Source organism: Nyctibius grandis, chromosome 2 (assembly GCF_013368605.1).
Source record: "Nyctibius grandis isolate bNycGra1 chromosome 2, bNycGra1.pri, whole genome shotgun sequence".
NCBI classification, from domain to species: Eukaryota; Metazoa; Chordata; class Aves; order Nyctibiiformes; family Nyctibiidae; genus Nyctibius; species Nyctibius grandis.
This window is the reverse complement of record NC_090659.1, coordinates 104685332-104702113: the sequence shown is the minus strand read 5'-3', so window position 1 is coordinate 104702113 and position 16782 is coordinate 104685332. Positions and strand designations below refer to the sequence as shown.

General features: G+C 41.2%; 1 protein-coding gene across 2 annotated transcripts in view; it reads right to left on the bottom strand.

The window, feature by feature from the left end:
• ATP8A2 (ATPase phospholipid transporting 8A2) overlaps positions 1–13368 on the bottom strand; it is a 316393-nt gene extending 303025 nt beyond the window's left edge. For both annotated transcript variants that reach the window (XM_068422488.1, XM_068422495.1), the window contains exons 1-2: positions 13253–13368; positions 458–557 (exon numbers count right to left, since the gene is read on the bottom strand). In XM_068422488.1, the coding sequence (XP_068278589.1) occupies positions 458–557; positions 13253–13353 (201 nt within the window). In that variant the 5' untranslated portion in view covers positions 13354–13368. The remainder of the gene's footprint in view (positions 1–457; positions 558–13252) is intronic.
• Between the last annotated feature and the right edge of the window lie 3414 nt (positions 13369–16782).

The following is a 16782-nucleotide window of genomic DNA, read 5'->3' as shown; positions in this document are numbered from 1 at the left end:
CAATTTCAGTGGGCAAACTAGCCTAAGCTCTCAGAAGATTTGGAGAAACAAAGTTCTTGTACATATCTTTTATTCTATTTCTCCTCTCTTCACAAGAAAAGCATTCAACCAATATAAACAACTGGAAGCAGCAATAATCTGGACTATCTAAACAGTCAGCAGTTTCTTAAGAACCCACATGTGCTTTTCTCAGTATGGTCAAAATCTCCTTTTTTTTTTTTTTTACAATACTACTTCTTGTTTTTGCTTGTTAAGAATAAAAGTAGCTTGATTTTACAAACTACATTAGAAAAAGTCTCTAAGTTGCATTCTCATTTCAATTATAAAGCACACACCTCATTAATATTACTATTAAAATATGTCTAAGAATTTCTTTACAGTTAAGCATAACAACTGAAACAACTTTTACTGCATTACAATTTCATTTTATAATCAAGGCAAACCAATAAAACAATACCTGCAGTAAGGCAATGAAGAGGAAGAATGCATTTGCAGCTTTTCTTATCTGCTCATACAGGAATCGAGGTAGAAATGTCACCACGCTGTACTTGGCTGTGCTGCAGGTTAGAAGATTTTTATTTTAGTACTGCATTGGAAAATAATATAGGATTATAACCAAAATGTTTCAAGTAGGCTTCTAAAAGCCAATGTTAGAAAGATCACACAGTAAAGACAAATATAGAACATGGAGGAAATACATTGCCTGTGTTATGAGGAAGAGCTGGACAGAACAATAGAGGTATCACACAGACCCAGACGGCTGACAGTCCCACTTTAATCACTGGTACCTTTAGTATTGGATAAACCACCAGGTAACTTACTATCTGTCCAAACTTCAGCACCATAAACAGGCAACCTGTTACATCAACCTTTAGCTTGATCAAGTGCTTACCCCGTATCAAAACATGGATTTAAGCACTGGAGGGAGGCAGAGTTGAACACAGGAGAAATCTGAAATTCTGCAGTGCCATTTTCAAAACACCTCTTTTCCCAGTTCAGAACCACTCTATACTCAGTTATGAATAATCCTCCAGAACAACAACACATACTTTTTCAGATTAATCTTTCTTGGCTATTTTCCCCCGAGTAGTTATATTACTATTTCTTCTACCTTAAAACAGAAGTATACTGCCCAAACTAGTCTCAACAGTCTGTGCAATTTCTTCTGTTTCTCACATCAAACCCATCATGGGCATGACAACAATTTCAGGAAAAAAGTGTCCAAGATGACAAGAAGATTTACAAAAAGATTTAACCACTCAATTTTTAAATGAGTTCTATAAGCCACCCCCATGTTGTCAAGTTACCAAAAACAATCTAAAAGAGAATAAGACCCTTATGTGCAAGTCCTTGATTAGTTACAACCCAGTCATCTACATGCCTTGAGAGAGGTTCTGCAGCATGAGTTTCCTTGTGCTGCTCAAGCTGTATGAGAGACTGAGTCTATCTAGTCACATGTAGTGTTCCATTATACAAGGGGAAAAAAAAATATTTTTATAGTAAGAAGAGCAACTCTGCCTCACTTCCCCCCAAATTAGCACAGCACCTTCCCCCACTGTTAGCGACTGGGCATCAGCATGAGTTGGAGGTTTAAGAGCTAAGTGCTTGCAGCTGTAGTTCAGGTGTCTTCCCCCAGACACCAAATGTAAGCTCTGCAAGAGCCAGACAACCTGTGACAAGAGTTTTTGCTTGTGTTTTGGGGTATCATTTGGTTTTATGGGGTTTTTTGATTGGTTGCTTGGGTTTTTGGGCAGGGTGTTATGTTTTGTTTATTTTTTTAGGAAGGCTTATATTTCCAAGGAACTGAGAACCCTAAGATACTCCTTTCAAGAAAGAAGAAAAATTGTTTCCTGAAGCACTAATAACACAACTCCTCAAACACAGGCAAGATGCTGTTTTATTGAAGTTTCCTAGAAGTGTCAAGAGCACCTTTCCATTAAGGTTGGTCCTCTATATGAAATGCTTTTCTTGTTCTCTCTCACCAATAAGCCTTCCAGACCAACTGAAATCCATGGCATAACTATTCACAAATCATGAAGGACTAGTATAATCAAATGCTTTATCTACATGATCTGCTTTTCACAGTTGACTGCTACATGTAAAATTCTTACTACAACAGGCAATTAAGTTCAGTGCAGTAACCTTGTACATCCAAAGATAAGAGAAAAGAACTGCATTCTCCAAGACCATTTATTTGCTTTAACCATTTCCTTCTCCCTCATTTCTTCCCCATCCCCATTTAATGATATGCCACTGCATCTTCCAGAATCAAACAGTAACAAGGGACAACATGGCACAATTTGTTATACAAAGCTCTGTTTTGGACACTAGAGTAGGATCAGTGGGGCAAGTTAAAATCAACAATTAAAACACAATTAAGATCCCATCTTATCAGGCTGAGGTAGTTTATATTTCAATTTCACCTAGTTTCCTGTTCAAGCAATTACAAATCCCTACTAGGTTTGATGGAAGTCAGTTAGCACTTCAACTGGATCTCTAAAAAAAAAAAGGTAACATGACAGCATTTCTAGCACTACAGCCTATAGACTTCCTATTGCTAATACTGCTCAGCAGAATCATGTATTGAAATACTCAATGTGATATTTTACAGAAGCTGCAGGTGGTCATACTTCAACATAAATTACATCAACTAAGCCAACTGAGTGAAAACAGGCATCCGTGTTTACAGCATGTGATGTAGTATGCTTGTATAAATTAAGAGAAATTATTTCCTTGAAATGCTATTAGTTTCTGTACATCAGTACAGCTGAAAGAGCCTGGCCCCACTCTTTCTAGGGCAGTGCAGAATTTTTTCTGAAAGCAATCACTGTATAATTTGAAAAAAGCTAGTGTTGTTCACATACCTCAACTCACTACCGTGCTACTAAAGTACCAAGGATTAGTTATTTTGATAACACTCAAATGAAAAGTAGCAAACTGTGTGCTGAGAAACTCAGTAGGAGTTTTCCAGTATAGTTCCTCCATTTATTAACATGGATTTTTTGCATGACAACTCCCATAGTTGATACTGTTTCCTCAAAACGTTTTATAAAGTCAAGTTTTACTCTATTGAATCATCCTTGAAGAGGCAAAGGCTGCCAGTAATAGAGGCAGAGAGGTTACTTCCTTAAGTGTATGCTAGCAATGTGCCACTGAATCCAACTCTATATTTTTCCCAGTCAGCCATCTAAAACACTTCCACCCCCTCCTTGAGAATTTAGGACCTCCTTGAGATACACATGGTCTTATTTCCAGGGGTAATAAATACAACAGACTGTCCTTTCGTAGCCAGCATTCACCCACAGCTATACATTCCACAGTTCACATATTTGACATATTCTTCAGCTCTCAAATCTGAGAGTGAGTATTGCTTGACTTTAGTGCTTTTAACACACATCAATTTGCAGGAACAATTACTAAGAAAGCCAGGCACAGACACCTGATCCCCAGCAGAGGGGCTGGGTAATTAAAGTGAACATTAAGGACTTGAACCCTTCTCTCACCAAGCAGGCTTTGTTTCCATTAACACTCACAAAAGATCAGATGCCCTCTAACAGAGAAGGAAGAAAAAAATAGTAGAAAAAACCCAAGATGATCTGCTTGAATTAAGGGCTCAAATACTGTCTTCAGTGGAACTGTGTGTGCAGGCTAAGGTCCTGCAGGCACATGACACTTTTTTACTGGCAAGACTGACATTGGCTTCAGAGGTTCTGCTGTAGCTCTCAAGTACAGATGCAGTATGAACACAAGCTACCTTCAGACAGTCACCATTGCTGCAGCAGGCACAGCAGCAAGCTCTGCATATTTCAAGTGATATTTAACTACATTAACACGAAAACCAACAGGCAGTTATTACACTTGGTACAGAGAAAGCTCCTTCATAGGAATATCTCACTGACAAACAACTCTGCATGCAGAACACTAGTTTGGTTGTTACAAATCCAAGTGTCACAAACTAGGTTTTTAGCAGTTGCATGCATATGCCAGTGAAAGACCATCTACCTCCTTGCACATATGGAAAATGGTGTATTTTGATCATGAAACTCACTGAAGAGACTTAAGAATCAACTGTTTACGAATTTCCCAAAGAACATATCGTGAAGGCTTGTACAGAGCAATTACTTATATGCCTATGCAATGATTATCAGTTGACTGGAAACTAGGTCCTAAACAACCAGTTCTGGTTTATTATAGCAGGCAGCAATTTCTGCCTGAAACAATGCAGCCCCCAATTTAATTGAAGAGCCTCACTCTGTCAGATGAATCCTTGCGACTACAGTTCCTGCAGAGGAAGACTCCAGCCAGTAAGGGTTTCACCACTCTCTATATGGCCTGTACGCTTCTATCAGCTAAGAAAAGGCTACGAGGTGTTTAAACACTCTAGACCGTTTGAGACAGATCAGAAGGTCAGAATAGAGGAGTGTAAGAGGAGCAAGACTTGCTCTTGCACAGTAAGAGGTGCAAGACTTGAATCCTATGAGATATTATTGTTTAAAGCTTGCCAGAGCAAGGCAAAGAACGAAGAGCCATCACCTTAGAGTATCTGTCACCCAGCTCTGGAGCAACCACTGTCCACAGTCCCAAGTGCTTGTTTTGTGTCCATCTCTTCCTGCCCTCCCCTACAGTTTCTCTATAACTGCAATGACATCTTACACATAGAAGTTCATATACTGTCAGAAGATAAAACAAGTCATAGCTTTGCTTAAAGGACATTCTTCTACCTAGCCACAGCAACAAACCCTGAAAGATTTCCCAACAAAGCTGTTGCAATACTGTAGAAGAGGGATAAATCTGGTGTCCTAAGTTATCCACACAGACAGTGAAACTGATTGGGAGTATTCAAATGTACTAGAATTAATCCATTTGAACTTTGGCATAAAACACTTCTAGCAGCTTCAAACTGCAGTGCCCAGTAACTCGTGAAAACTCTTACCAGTGGGACAGTTTTCATCTCAGGGACTTCACCACTTTCCCATGTTTTAGTCCAAGGTCTCCTTCATTGATAGGATGGGCTCCCACCAGAAACAACTAAAGGCACCACTGTGTGTTTGGAAGACTTTTCTCCCCTTCCTTTGTAAGAGAAGTAACTGATTACATCTTAGAATCTGAGCCCTCTTTTCTCAAATCATACGATTTGAGGAGAAAAAGATCGTTTCATACAGGTTTAAAAGACTCAGGACACATCAAGCCAGCCCACTAACTCCCCTGCAGGTCAAGTTCCACCAGAACTTGTTTTTTTTGTGGGCCAGAATGGTTTGTGTTTGCTGTAATAAAACAGTGAAGCTCTTCTGAAGAAGAGTTTACTTCAAGTTAAATTCAAGACATCACACACAATCAAATTAATAAAAAAAGCAGACAGCTGTCAGCTAGACAACCAGCCACTGAAGTTTAGGAATGTTTTACACAAGCGGAAATCTAAATTAGCACAGACATCTCAAATATATTCTTACATCATTATTTTATAGTAACACACTTCATTAGTGTTGCATCCTACACCAAACCCTAATAAGGGTGGTAAGTGCAATTTCCATTGATTATCGTTGCTTCTGCTGGCAAGTAGTGTTATCTGCCCTAATGCAGAAGTTCCATTTCAGGAGTAAGATGCTTAGGCTCACAAACCCAGCTTAGCTGAGCTATCTGCACTTCCTAAAAAGCTGCATCAGCAACAAGCTTATCTTCAAGTGCTTCATTTTGGTTGCTATCTTTGTATAGACCACTGTCAAGACAAAAGTACATGAAAACACATTATGAACTATTGTCCACTGAAGCATAAGTCCTATTACTCTCTAGTTCAGTAAGATCAACTCCTAGTTATGTAAGGATTTTCCAGAATTTCTAACCTACAGTATCTTGTGCCAAACTGCCCCAGTACAAGCAGGACTTCTGCCATACATAGGCAGTGAAAGACTACAAGAACTAATGTACTTGATGTTGCCAAAGCAATTATTACTTCCACTACAAAGGCCTCCGACCGTAGTGCTCATGGCACTCTTAATACAGCGCAGGCATTAGCACAACTGCTTACGCTCAGTTTAACCTAAAAACAAGACCTCATGGTCATATTTAATAGAAGTGATAGCATTTTTGCTTCCAAATCCTGTACCCTGGAGGCTTTTCCTAAAGCATGCAAATAGAAAAGGTCTTTCCATTTGTTCTCTATTCATGCAATCCCTACAGAAAAGGAAACGGACTCCTGGCTATTTTTCAGTAACAAATACATTAGACAAAGACAGTTTAGGAACAGCAATAAAAGCTCTGTAGGCGCAGTATTGTTTCAGCATGCTCTGATATTGTCAGGTCATCACTATAGAAATACGCCCTTGGTTTGCAGTAGCCCTGCTGGCAAGTACAACTCAATAAAATAGAGCTAACTGGAACAGTTAATCTGGAAATACTACTGTCCAATAAATGAGGTTTAGTACCACATTTAGTTACTGTGCAAACCCAAAATAGGCTTCACAGTAAACACACAGCATTGATATGAAGATGACAAAAAAATATCAAAACAAGTCACACAAGTTATCTAGCTGTCTAAAAGCCAGTGTGCTAACTTCAGTTCTAAAGCCCTTATTTAATTCCAAGTGTCACCACAATTTAAGCAGTGATTGTTCTAGTGACAAGCAGGGGGTAGCAGAAGAAATGAATACTTACATTTCTCTCAAAACTGAACAAGTATCTTCACAGTCCACAGAAACTATATGGAAAGCAGTTATTACAGTTCCTGAGCTCAACTTAGGTCAGCTTCAGAGAATTTCTTACTCTTCTACCCTTTTCTACAGACCACCAGCAGCCAGACAGGGAGGTGTGTAGCACTCAGCAGAAGACTATACACACAACTGTGCAGGGGATCAGGTATACATTATTCTCTACAAGTACCTGAAAGGAGGTTGTAGCAAGGCGGGTGTTAGTCTCTTCTCCCAAGTAACAAGCGATAGGACAAGAGGAAATGGCCTCAAGTTGTGCCAGGGAAGGTTTAGATTGGATATCACGAAAAATTTCTTCACTGAAAGGGTTGTCAAACATTGGAACAGGCTGCCCAGGGAAGTGGTGGAGTCACCATCCCTGGAGGTATTTAAAAAGACGAGTAGATGTGGTGCTTAGGGACATGGTTTAGTGGTGGTCTTGGCAGTGCTGGGTTAACAGCTGGACTCAATTTTAAAGGCCTTTTCCAACCTAAACAATTCTATGATTAAAACTATAAACAGCAAGAGACTTCAGAAAGTGTGATTTATTGTACATGCTGCCTTTAAGTCCTGAAAGACACCTGCTTTGACTCCACCCTCACCCAAACTACACAAAGAATCACCAACAACATTTACTGTGTTCCTGTTCACACATTTCTCTGGACAGAGATCACCAATGATGGTGGAGGAATAAGCAGAAATGCAGAGTCACAGGGGAATACACACTGCTGAATACAAGCCAATATTTATTCAACAGACATGTGGGAAGGCAGCTTTGTTTGCATGAAGTCAGACTACATTTAAGCTTTGGTTCCAGTGTCTGAAAGTCACCCAAAATAGTGACTTTTTAGCTAAAAAGAGAAAAAAACCCTAGTTTAATTCCCCTGCTGTGTTCCTACTGCTTACGTAGGAAATCCACCATGATGCCAAAAAACCCACCCCAATTTCAGTATGCCAGAAAGCTCAGCATGCAGCAGGTGGAAGGGCACTAGAACTCTCTCACATCTGGTTTTTATTTTTTTGATCTAGACATTTCATCTAGGCAAAATTCAACAATTTAACTGTCCAGGGGCTCTGGCCCTAGGAGCAGCCCACTAAGACCAAAGATGCAGCAAACTTCAGATACACTGGCACAATCTAGAAACACAACATCAATACCAGGCATACAATACCAGTTATTTGTAGTGAGTTTTAATGGCTAAAAGAATCCTATAGCTATACCCAAGCCTTTTTCATCGTGATAGATTACAATATCAGCAACAGCTGCACTACAGGAAAATTAATATTTTGCTTATTTATGAGAATTACGCAACACTGAGTATTTCTTTTCAGTTAAGAACACTGTCTACCTAGAACTGAAGAGTTAGAAGATTCGTTTAATATGTGATTAGACTTTCACCATTCAGAATATAATAACACATCCCTCCTTTGAAGAATTCCAAAATGCTTTTCTGCAGTCAGGCAAGTGATCTGTTCACATGACAACACAAGAGATTTCCAAATGTAATACAACACACTAGTATATATGGCCCCAGTGTCTGAACTCTACCAAGAATAAATTTAACACAAGTAGGGGCAATTTTGCCTAAAGAGCAAGGGTACATTTTAGTCCAAGAGGAATGCTGGTCTACAGCATTAAGTGCAGATAAATGCACTTGCACATAGCAGGCTACCATTCACATTTTAAACCACAGATCATAGCGAACACTACTTGGGATATTCATGTTGTAAGGGTCAATACTAATTGGCTCGTGATACCAGCAACTCCTATTTCAGCAACAGGGACTCATTGAGCATCAGAGAGAACCTCCACACACATTCAAAAAGCATTAACACCTCTAAATCCCAAGCGGCTTCTACAGTATGTATTTGCAAGCCAACAATGCACTTTGCTTTGTTTAATGCAACATACAGCTAAAATTAAAGAAGAATTCAGACTGTGCTTACAATTTTGTCACCAGCAAGCATCCGGCAGACACTGATGGGACAGTCTAGGACTACAGATAAACAACAGCCTGTTTAACACAGGACTTGTGGTGCTACTAGAAGCCTTCTTACAGTCTTCAGTGCTAAATTCTTAGTGGTGGTGCTTCTGCCTTATGAAGCGATAAATTCTCTCTCACCAGTTTGCTTGAATTTTAAGACCCCGTATAGTTTAAAAGTGAACACTGAAGGCTTGTTGCTCATTATCTTTTCTAGTAGAATTTAACTTTTGCCTGGTATGGAAGACAAGTCTCTGAACTGAGGATTTTCTGGGTATCACAATGCATCTTTTGGAACCTCCCTAATAGATCAAACCAGCAAATGCTGTTCTGATGAGAAGCTTTTCAACAAGACTACCGGATTCAAGACCCATTAAAGCATACAAGCAGAATTTTGCCCTTCCTGACTGCTGCTCTGCCCCGACCTATAACTCAAGCCACATACCGAGGCTGAACTTTGAGTCCTGATTTGGGTGTCAGACTTGCACCAGGATGCACTACCAGGCCTTGAATATAGGAATATTACATAAAGCATCAGTTACAACAGCAACTGCAATGTACTTAGAAAATGTAGAGACAATTACAAATGTCCTTAAAGCTGTTTCAGCACTTTTGTGCTTCCTGAATCAAGAAACCAGAAGTTCCAACTACTTTTGCAACAACATTAACACATGCAACAAGTGAGGGGCTCAAATCACTTAACTGGTGATTTTTACTGCATGCACTGGAAGGAAAATTTCAGTACAGCGCTGTTATACATTCAGGATAAGCCACTGATTTCAGACTAGACTCCTATATTAATAAGAAACATCAAGGAATTGTATTTACATGAAAGCCAGATCTGTAGAACGTTCTTACTTCAAGCAAAATAAACCAGTCTCCACTGAGCATAGATTTGGAAAAGTACTCGTGCAATTAGTTTGGTGATCTCAGAAGTATTGACACAGCATTCAAACCCCTATCATCACACCCCATCTGTATCCCTGTGTTTTTAAAAGGCAATAGGCAAGTTTGTTTTCAAACTATAAAGACTTTGAGTCACCTCCCCCACCATTCAGGTAATCACATAAAGCAAACTTAGTAATAAAGAGCTAAGGTTTAAGCAATCAGGCAAACCTGGGTAGCAAAAAAAACATTTCAAGTCAAAACCACCAGCTAATCTGGCACTTCTGCTAAAGTTATTTTCACACTGTGCTGATCATCTACATAAGGAGTGTACACACTACTACAATCGCTCACACTAAATCAAGACAACAGCAGAAGAGTTAGAGGTTGGAAACATTAATGATTCACTACCATTTTGTGTTTTATACCTGAATTGGAAGGAAAAGACAGTATTTTGAAGTAGTGCAAAAGAAAGCCTTTTCCCACAGCACATTGGAAAGAAGGGAAAAAAATGCTGGCTGTAGTCTCTGTAGAAGCCTGACTACTATCACACACTGTCTATAACCAGAGATGTCTTAGGTTTGCAAGGGCTGTTAGTAGACTTTAATCTCCAAAATGTAGAATACCTGAGAGTAGATTATAATTATTGCCTTTAAGTGGCACAGAGCTGTGTACAGAGTGGCTGGAAGTTTTCAGGGCATAAATGTTTCATTTCTTACTGATGTTAAAGTACAGAAATGCTCCCATTAAACAGACACATATTGAAGTTATGCATATTGAACAAGTCAAAACAGGTACTAGTTAGCTCTCATAAAAGCAAACATACTTAATAGCACAACTACAGCTGTGTTGGACAAAGTAATCTTATTTGTTCCACTTTTTACATATTTCAAAGCTTCTAAAATGCTTCAGCTTAAAAGAGAACATCATTTACCTTTTATTAAAAGGTTCAAAGAGTTACAAATACACAAAGTTTTTCAAACTGAACATAGTAGGGATGAAAACAGCTTCTAATGCAAGTAGAAGAGGTGTTCCTACAGAAGGAATCACTGCTGCTGCAGGGTAATAAAAATGGTGACAGCTATATATACACACACATGCAAAGGACCAAGCTAAACCCAACCTACAAAGTTTTACAGCACTAGGTTTTTAAATAGTTCGTGACAAGGTTAGAAGAGCACAAAAAAAAGATCTAGCTATTGCTCTACAAGGTCTCACAATCTTACTTATTTACACCAGAAAGCCTGGGGAAAGAGGAAACAGTTCTTCCTTCTACATCCTCACACTCATACTTCAAGACTTTTTAAGTATTAGTGTCATCTTGCCATCCACTTAGCTTTTGCAATAGCACTATATACTATTTAGAAGTGGTATTAGGGCATTATAAATTTTGCTTAACTTGTCCAAAATTAAAAAGCATTGGTACTTAACACTTTTTCCTTTTGCTCCCACAAACAAACACAGGAATTCACTTTTAACAGTGCCTCTCCCAAAAAGAGTTAAAAAGCTCAAGATGCCTACAATATCTTAAACGAAAAGCTATACCACTGACCTACCTTCCCCCACCTTCTGCACCTCCATTTCCTGCTGTATTTTGCTTAGTTTTGAGCAAGCTATTCCACACTACCCCTTAATTTGGAAAACTTCCTATGAACACTCACAAATTCGCACTGTTGTTCAGAGAATCCTTGATGACTACCAAAAAGGTGACAGTCAGAAGTTGCATGATTTACAACAAACTGTTTTATCATCTCCTTCAGTTTGATTTTCCATAAGCCCTTACGTATAGGTGTTTATCTGCTTATGCAGTGCCTTGTGCTGTGGTACTCTGATGCTTCCTATAGAGACAATATATCTTCAAATTCACTGGCCCTGAGAAATCCAGAAGCCGAACACAGTGAGGAAGTCCAAGGGCAATACAGAACTGCAGTTTCTCCAGAGAAACTCCAATATCCATCAGCAAGTGAATAAATAAATCCCTACTCATACTCCACACAAGGCACCCTTACACATATATTACGAGCTCAGGTCACCTTTGCCTTCATTCCCACTGGGCTGAGGAAAGAAAGCTAATCCAGCAGATGAAGAGAGCACAGCCAAAGCCTGTCACCCTTTTAAAAGTCAAGGAGATCAAAGATTTCTTACTGAGCCGGAACAAGTTATAAAGTGAACTCGATCTCTAAATGACATTAAGGATCTAAGATTCCTAAGCAGGTAATGCAAACACCTCTACTTTCCCACCACACTACTTGCATTTTGTCCTATCCCTCACACACCAATATTCCTCATGACTCAAGTTGCCCTTGTCAGGAGGCAAAGCTGCAAAAAACTATTGGAAAACTTCTACAGCTACCAGGAAATGGCTTCCAGACAGTCAGTTGGACACAACAGCTTGCTCAGGTGTTGGTAATGGGGCTAATGAGAAACAAGTTCTTGGTGGCAGAGTCACACACTACTTTTTTGTAAGATTAAGCCAGATCAGAACAGCATACCTTCAGCAAAACCTAAACTACATGTTCTGCCAATGCTCCATTCCCTGCTTTTCTTTCTGTAAAGCAGGAAAAGCACAACTAGTCTATCCATAGAACATGGTCAGACTCAATTAGTCAAGGAAAAATAAAGTGAGAAAACATCCAACGTTGCTGCCCACATAGAAGAAGCAAGACACTAAGAAAATCTGTCATTTTAACTGCTCCTGAACCACAGGCTTTCCCAGACAAGTATATAATAAGTCAAAGTTGAGGAGAAAATCCTGTATAAGTAAGTTGCTGCACTACCGGGAACACCAGCACCCTTTCAGAGGATATTCTTAAGAGTTGCCCTTGATAAAACACACAACAAACCAGCTAATGGAAATCATCACTTCAGCAGAATATAGAGTTCCTCTATTTTTTCATAAAGGCACTCATTGTGTAAACCATTCTTTGAACAATAACCCAAACATCTGCATTAACAAACAGAAGCCTGCTAAATAACACTCCTCCTTAGTCATGAAAGGAGCCATCTGTTCACCCAGCTAACCCAGGGCAAGCGTGGCAGGCACTGCCACAACTTGCTTGTGTTATGTATCCTTATACTCCATGTTTCAGTGCGCATTATTTGTTTCTAAACTGCAATAATGGCATTAATCATACCAATATAAGTTTTAAACACACATGTCTACAATGAAAGGTTCTAAATGCCAAAGAAAATTCCCTTTAGTCTTCAATTAAAGAACAAAAGTGTACCACAGCCTTGTATGCACAACTAAATGCTGTTGCTTTTCAAGAGTTCATACAGCCAATTCTATCCAAATCTCACAATAGATTTTCATGGGTCAACCCTTGTGTCCGGGAGTACTGGATTAGGTCCTGTTATTCCAAAATTCAGTGGCCCTACTACAGCCGCAAGTGAAGACCTTTTCATGTGTCTCACTCATGCAGCTCTACAAGCTCCCTGCTCTCACTACTATTGATACAAGAAGCTCACCCCTCGCTGCTGCGGGATCCCTCCTTGCTACCTCTCCCCTGTACTGCCACCCAAACCCTGGCACCCACTCTGGCCAACGAACCTCGCTGCCTCAGCAGAAGCTGAACCTACTGTGTTGAAAACAGGTCTGGGCAGGGACAGGAGTGAGGGAGAGTGACCACAGCCCTCCCTGCCCACAGCCGCGGGGTGTGCAGGCTGCCGCCGGGAAGGGGAGAAGCGGGGATTGCTCCGTACCTGACCCAGTTGTCGCGGAACTTGCTCTGCTGGGGCTGGTTCAAGTAAATGGTGCGGGCTGGTGCCTCGTCCAGATCCGCCGAGGACGTGGCTCCGGACATCTCATCATCCGCCTTCTTATAACCCGAGGAGGAACAGACAGGTCCTGCAGGAAGAGCGCGGAGGGGAGGCGGTCAGCGAGGGGCCGCACCCGCCGGGGTCGCGCCGCGGTGAAGGGCCGGGGGCAGGCGGTGAGCGGCAGCTGCGGGATCGCCCTCCCCGGTGTTTACCACGGCAGCGGCTGATAAATAATGGATGGCCGGGGAGGGGGCAGCGGGGCCCGCCCGGAGCCAGCTGGCAGCGGGGAGGGCGCCGGGGCCCTCGCTCCCCGCCCCAGGGCCGCGGGGAGGGGCACAGACCCCGCACCGCCCCCCGCCCGCCCCGGGCCTCGCGGCGGCAGCGGGACCGGTACCGCCTGTGCCGGGCCGGCCGGTACCGGCGCTGAACAGCTCCCTCCGAGAGCCGGCTGGCGGGAGCCGAGGGACCGGTGCCCCTCGCGCCGGTGATCCCCCCCCTCCGGGTCCGCGGTGTTACCTACCCGCACGCACCACGCCCCCTACGTCCGAGCCTAAGTCCACAGGCACGGAGCAACGCACCTCGCCTGACCTCGCCCAGGCCCCCACGGGCACGGCCAGTGACACGGCTCTGCTCAGCGCGCTGCCTGCGGCACCAGCCCCCGAGCACCCCGCAGCCACCGCTGGGCTGGCTGCAGGGAGTTCGTGCTCAAAGACTCAGTTCTAGGCCGAAAAGAGCAAAAGACTTTTTGCTTTACACCTACAGCTTCAAAGCTGAAATCTTTGACTTAAAGTAATTTCCATCTCCAGCTGGTCTGGAGTGACTGGAGCCCTGTGAAGCATTGTTTAGCTTTGCATTAAGCCAGAATATAAGGAAAAGGAGCTAGCCATTTCCTCTGTCAAGCCTCAAAATATTGCTAAAGACATTGGAGACAGATTTACTGCTTTCCCCTTCCATTCTGAGTCATAAAGATACTTTAACACTACTTGACATGTAAATGTATTAGATAAGAATATCAGTTTATTAAATAAGCCATGGATTTACAAGCTAGCACAGCTGGTTCTAGATAAGAATAAGACAACTTGTTTCATAAGAATCTAGTAAAAGTGTTATTTTAGGGTTATTAGAAAAGTCCATTCAAAGATAACACTGAAAGCAACTACTGTAAAGCCAAATCCAGTAGCTATTTCTGATTTCTCTACCAAGCTCAGATCATACTGCAACAAACTGATCTGATCAGACACTGGCTAAAAAGGACTCTTCCAGTGAATAGAAGCCCCCTGAAATTATGTTGTTCTTAACTACAGCTTGAGGGAAAAACTTCAGTCCTAATACAACCTTAATATATTGAACACTTAAGTTCTGAAACATTACTGATACTTGTCTTATTTAAATAGACTATAGGTCTAAGCTAATATCCTACTCTTACATCCCAGACTTTCCAAATGATTGGTTCTTTATTGCCAGTGCAAACAGGCTCTGTATCCTCTAGACGTTAGCCACTGGAGGGCAACATTACCCATTCATCTTACAATATAGTCCAGTAAACAAAAAACTTTACAATGCTAGTAGCTAGCCAATAAAGTTATTGTCATTAACAAACTAATATGTTTTCAACAGCACCATGTCTTGCCCAAGGCAAATGCTGCACATTGTGAATTCATACTTCGGAGACATTAAGCTGAACTTGTAAGTGTGAGGCTAATTAATTGACTTTCATTTCACTTGACACTAATTCAGACAGCAAAAATATGCCAAATTGCTAGTACTTACTTTGTGAAAAAAAGACATAAACTTAGGAAGATAATTATGTAAGACTATATATTATGCCAGACTATGCCATTATAATACTGTATTAGGTTACTCAGCCTGAACAAACTTGCCACAACACAGAGAACCATGTAACCTTGCCGAGTGGGTAATTTCCCTTTCCAGAAAACAGAGCCAAGAGCCCTACTGGATACTTGCTGTTCTTTCCCATTGATTTCATGTTGTAACTGCAAAGGAGATCAAACAAATGTACTCTTAAGAGCATTAAGTGCAAGGAAGCAGCTTTCATCTGTTTTCCTAGTAAAGCTCCTGAACAGAAGTGCAATTATTCTAGAACAAACATGCTGTAAAAATTCATTTTTTTTCCAAAGACCTTATTTGTTTCACTTTTTCATGACTCCCTCTGATGCTCAAAATCCTCCTGCTTACTAGTTCTCTTCACTGCCAAGTATCATGAAGCTGTCCCACAACTTCAAGGATTAACTGAGTCAATACAGCTGATAAAGTTCAGAGGTATTTAGGTTTACTTAGTGCACTATGCTCTTGGCTGCTCTCTCCAAGATAGGTGCCCCAAGGACAACAGCATTTGCCTTATTCTTTAGATGCACTGAAATATTTTCAAAGCAGACTTGTGAGTGTGTAGAAATAGCAGTACTAAGAAGGTTTTCATTTTTGAAAGTGGCTCAAGTCAGCTGTTTCAACTCTTAGTGGAATAAACCTAATTTTGGAAGATTATCCAGTTAATCCTGCCCATCAGGAATGCCTTCCACCTCCCTCCCCTGTTACTAAGCAGATCACACCCAGAAGCCTGCAGACAGTGATCTATGCTACTGGCTGTAGATGCTCTCCTTCCCCACATTTAGAAAGGTTAAAGAGCCCTGAGCTTCTCAAGTGCTCCTGGTGGGCAGCAGTCCCAGAGGCTACACCACCTTCAGAGGGCATCCCCCTCTAGGAGACCTGACCACATGCAGACCATCACTTCAGGCACATGAAAGCAACTTCACCACTGCTCCTTGTTTGTGAAAGGCTATGGATAAAGACAGCACATATTTGACCACCTCCAACACTGGTGGAACTTAAAAAACGAAGTCTGAGCAGCTCTTATTCAGCAGTGTTCACCTCCCTGTACCCAAAGGAATCAGACTCAGTGACTTCACTTTAGGGCAGACCAACTGTTCACTCTGGAAAAGGTTTCTCTCCCACAAGACCTGCATCTTCTCTATTACTTGCTCAAGGACTTGCAACACTGCTACACAATTTATTTTGGATAAAACTATTCATACTTCAAGGAACATATTAATGGTAGACCATTGTACCTCATAGCCTGTTCATTTAGTATGTTTAGCTACATCAGATTTTAGATCTTCTAACTACCTCGATCTTAAGTCTATATCATCTCAGACTTACATCCTGTATATAGATGAATGTAAATTCATTGTAAGTGTGATGTTTAGAAGTCAAGACAACTGGATAAAAGGAAGCTGATTCTACAAGAATAAACCTAGCATGGTTTTGGTGTGCTAGTAGGGCAGCTCTCTTCATTTGCTGAACATGTCATTTGGCTCAGCGTGTATCTCGTGAGCTCTGCTGGTGGTCTTACTAGTCCACTTTCCAGTATTCTGCACCTGCCCCCTCCAAGGAAAATCATGAAAATCCATATCCAGCATCACCACCTACTCTGTCAGCTTGGTAACTTGTACTTCAGG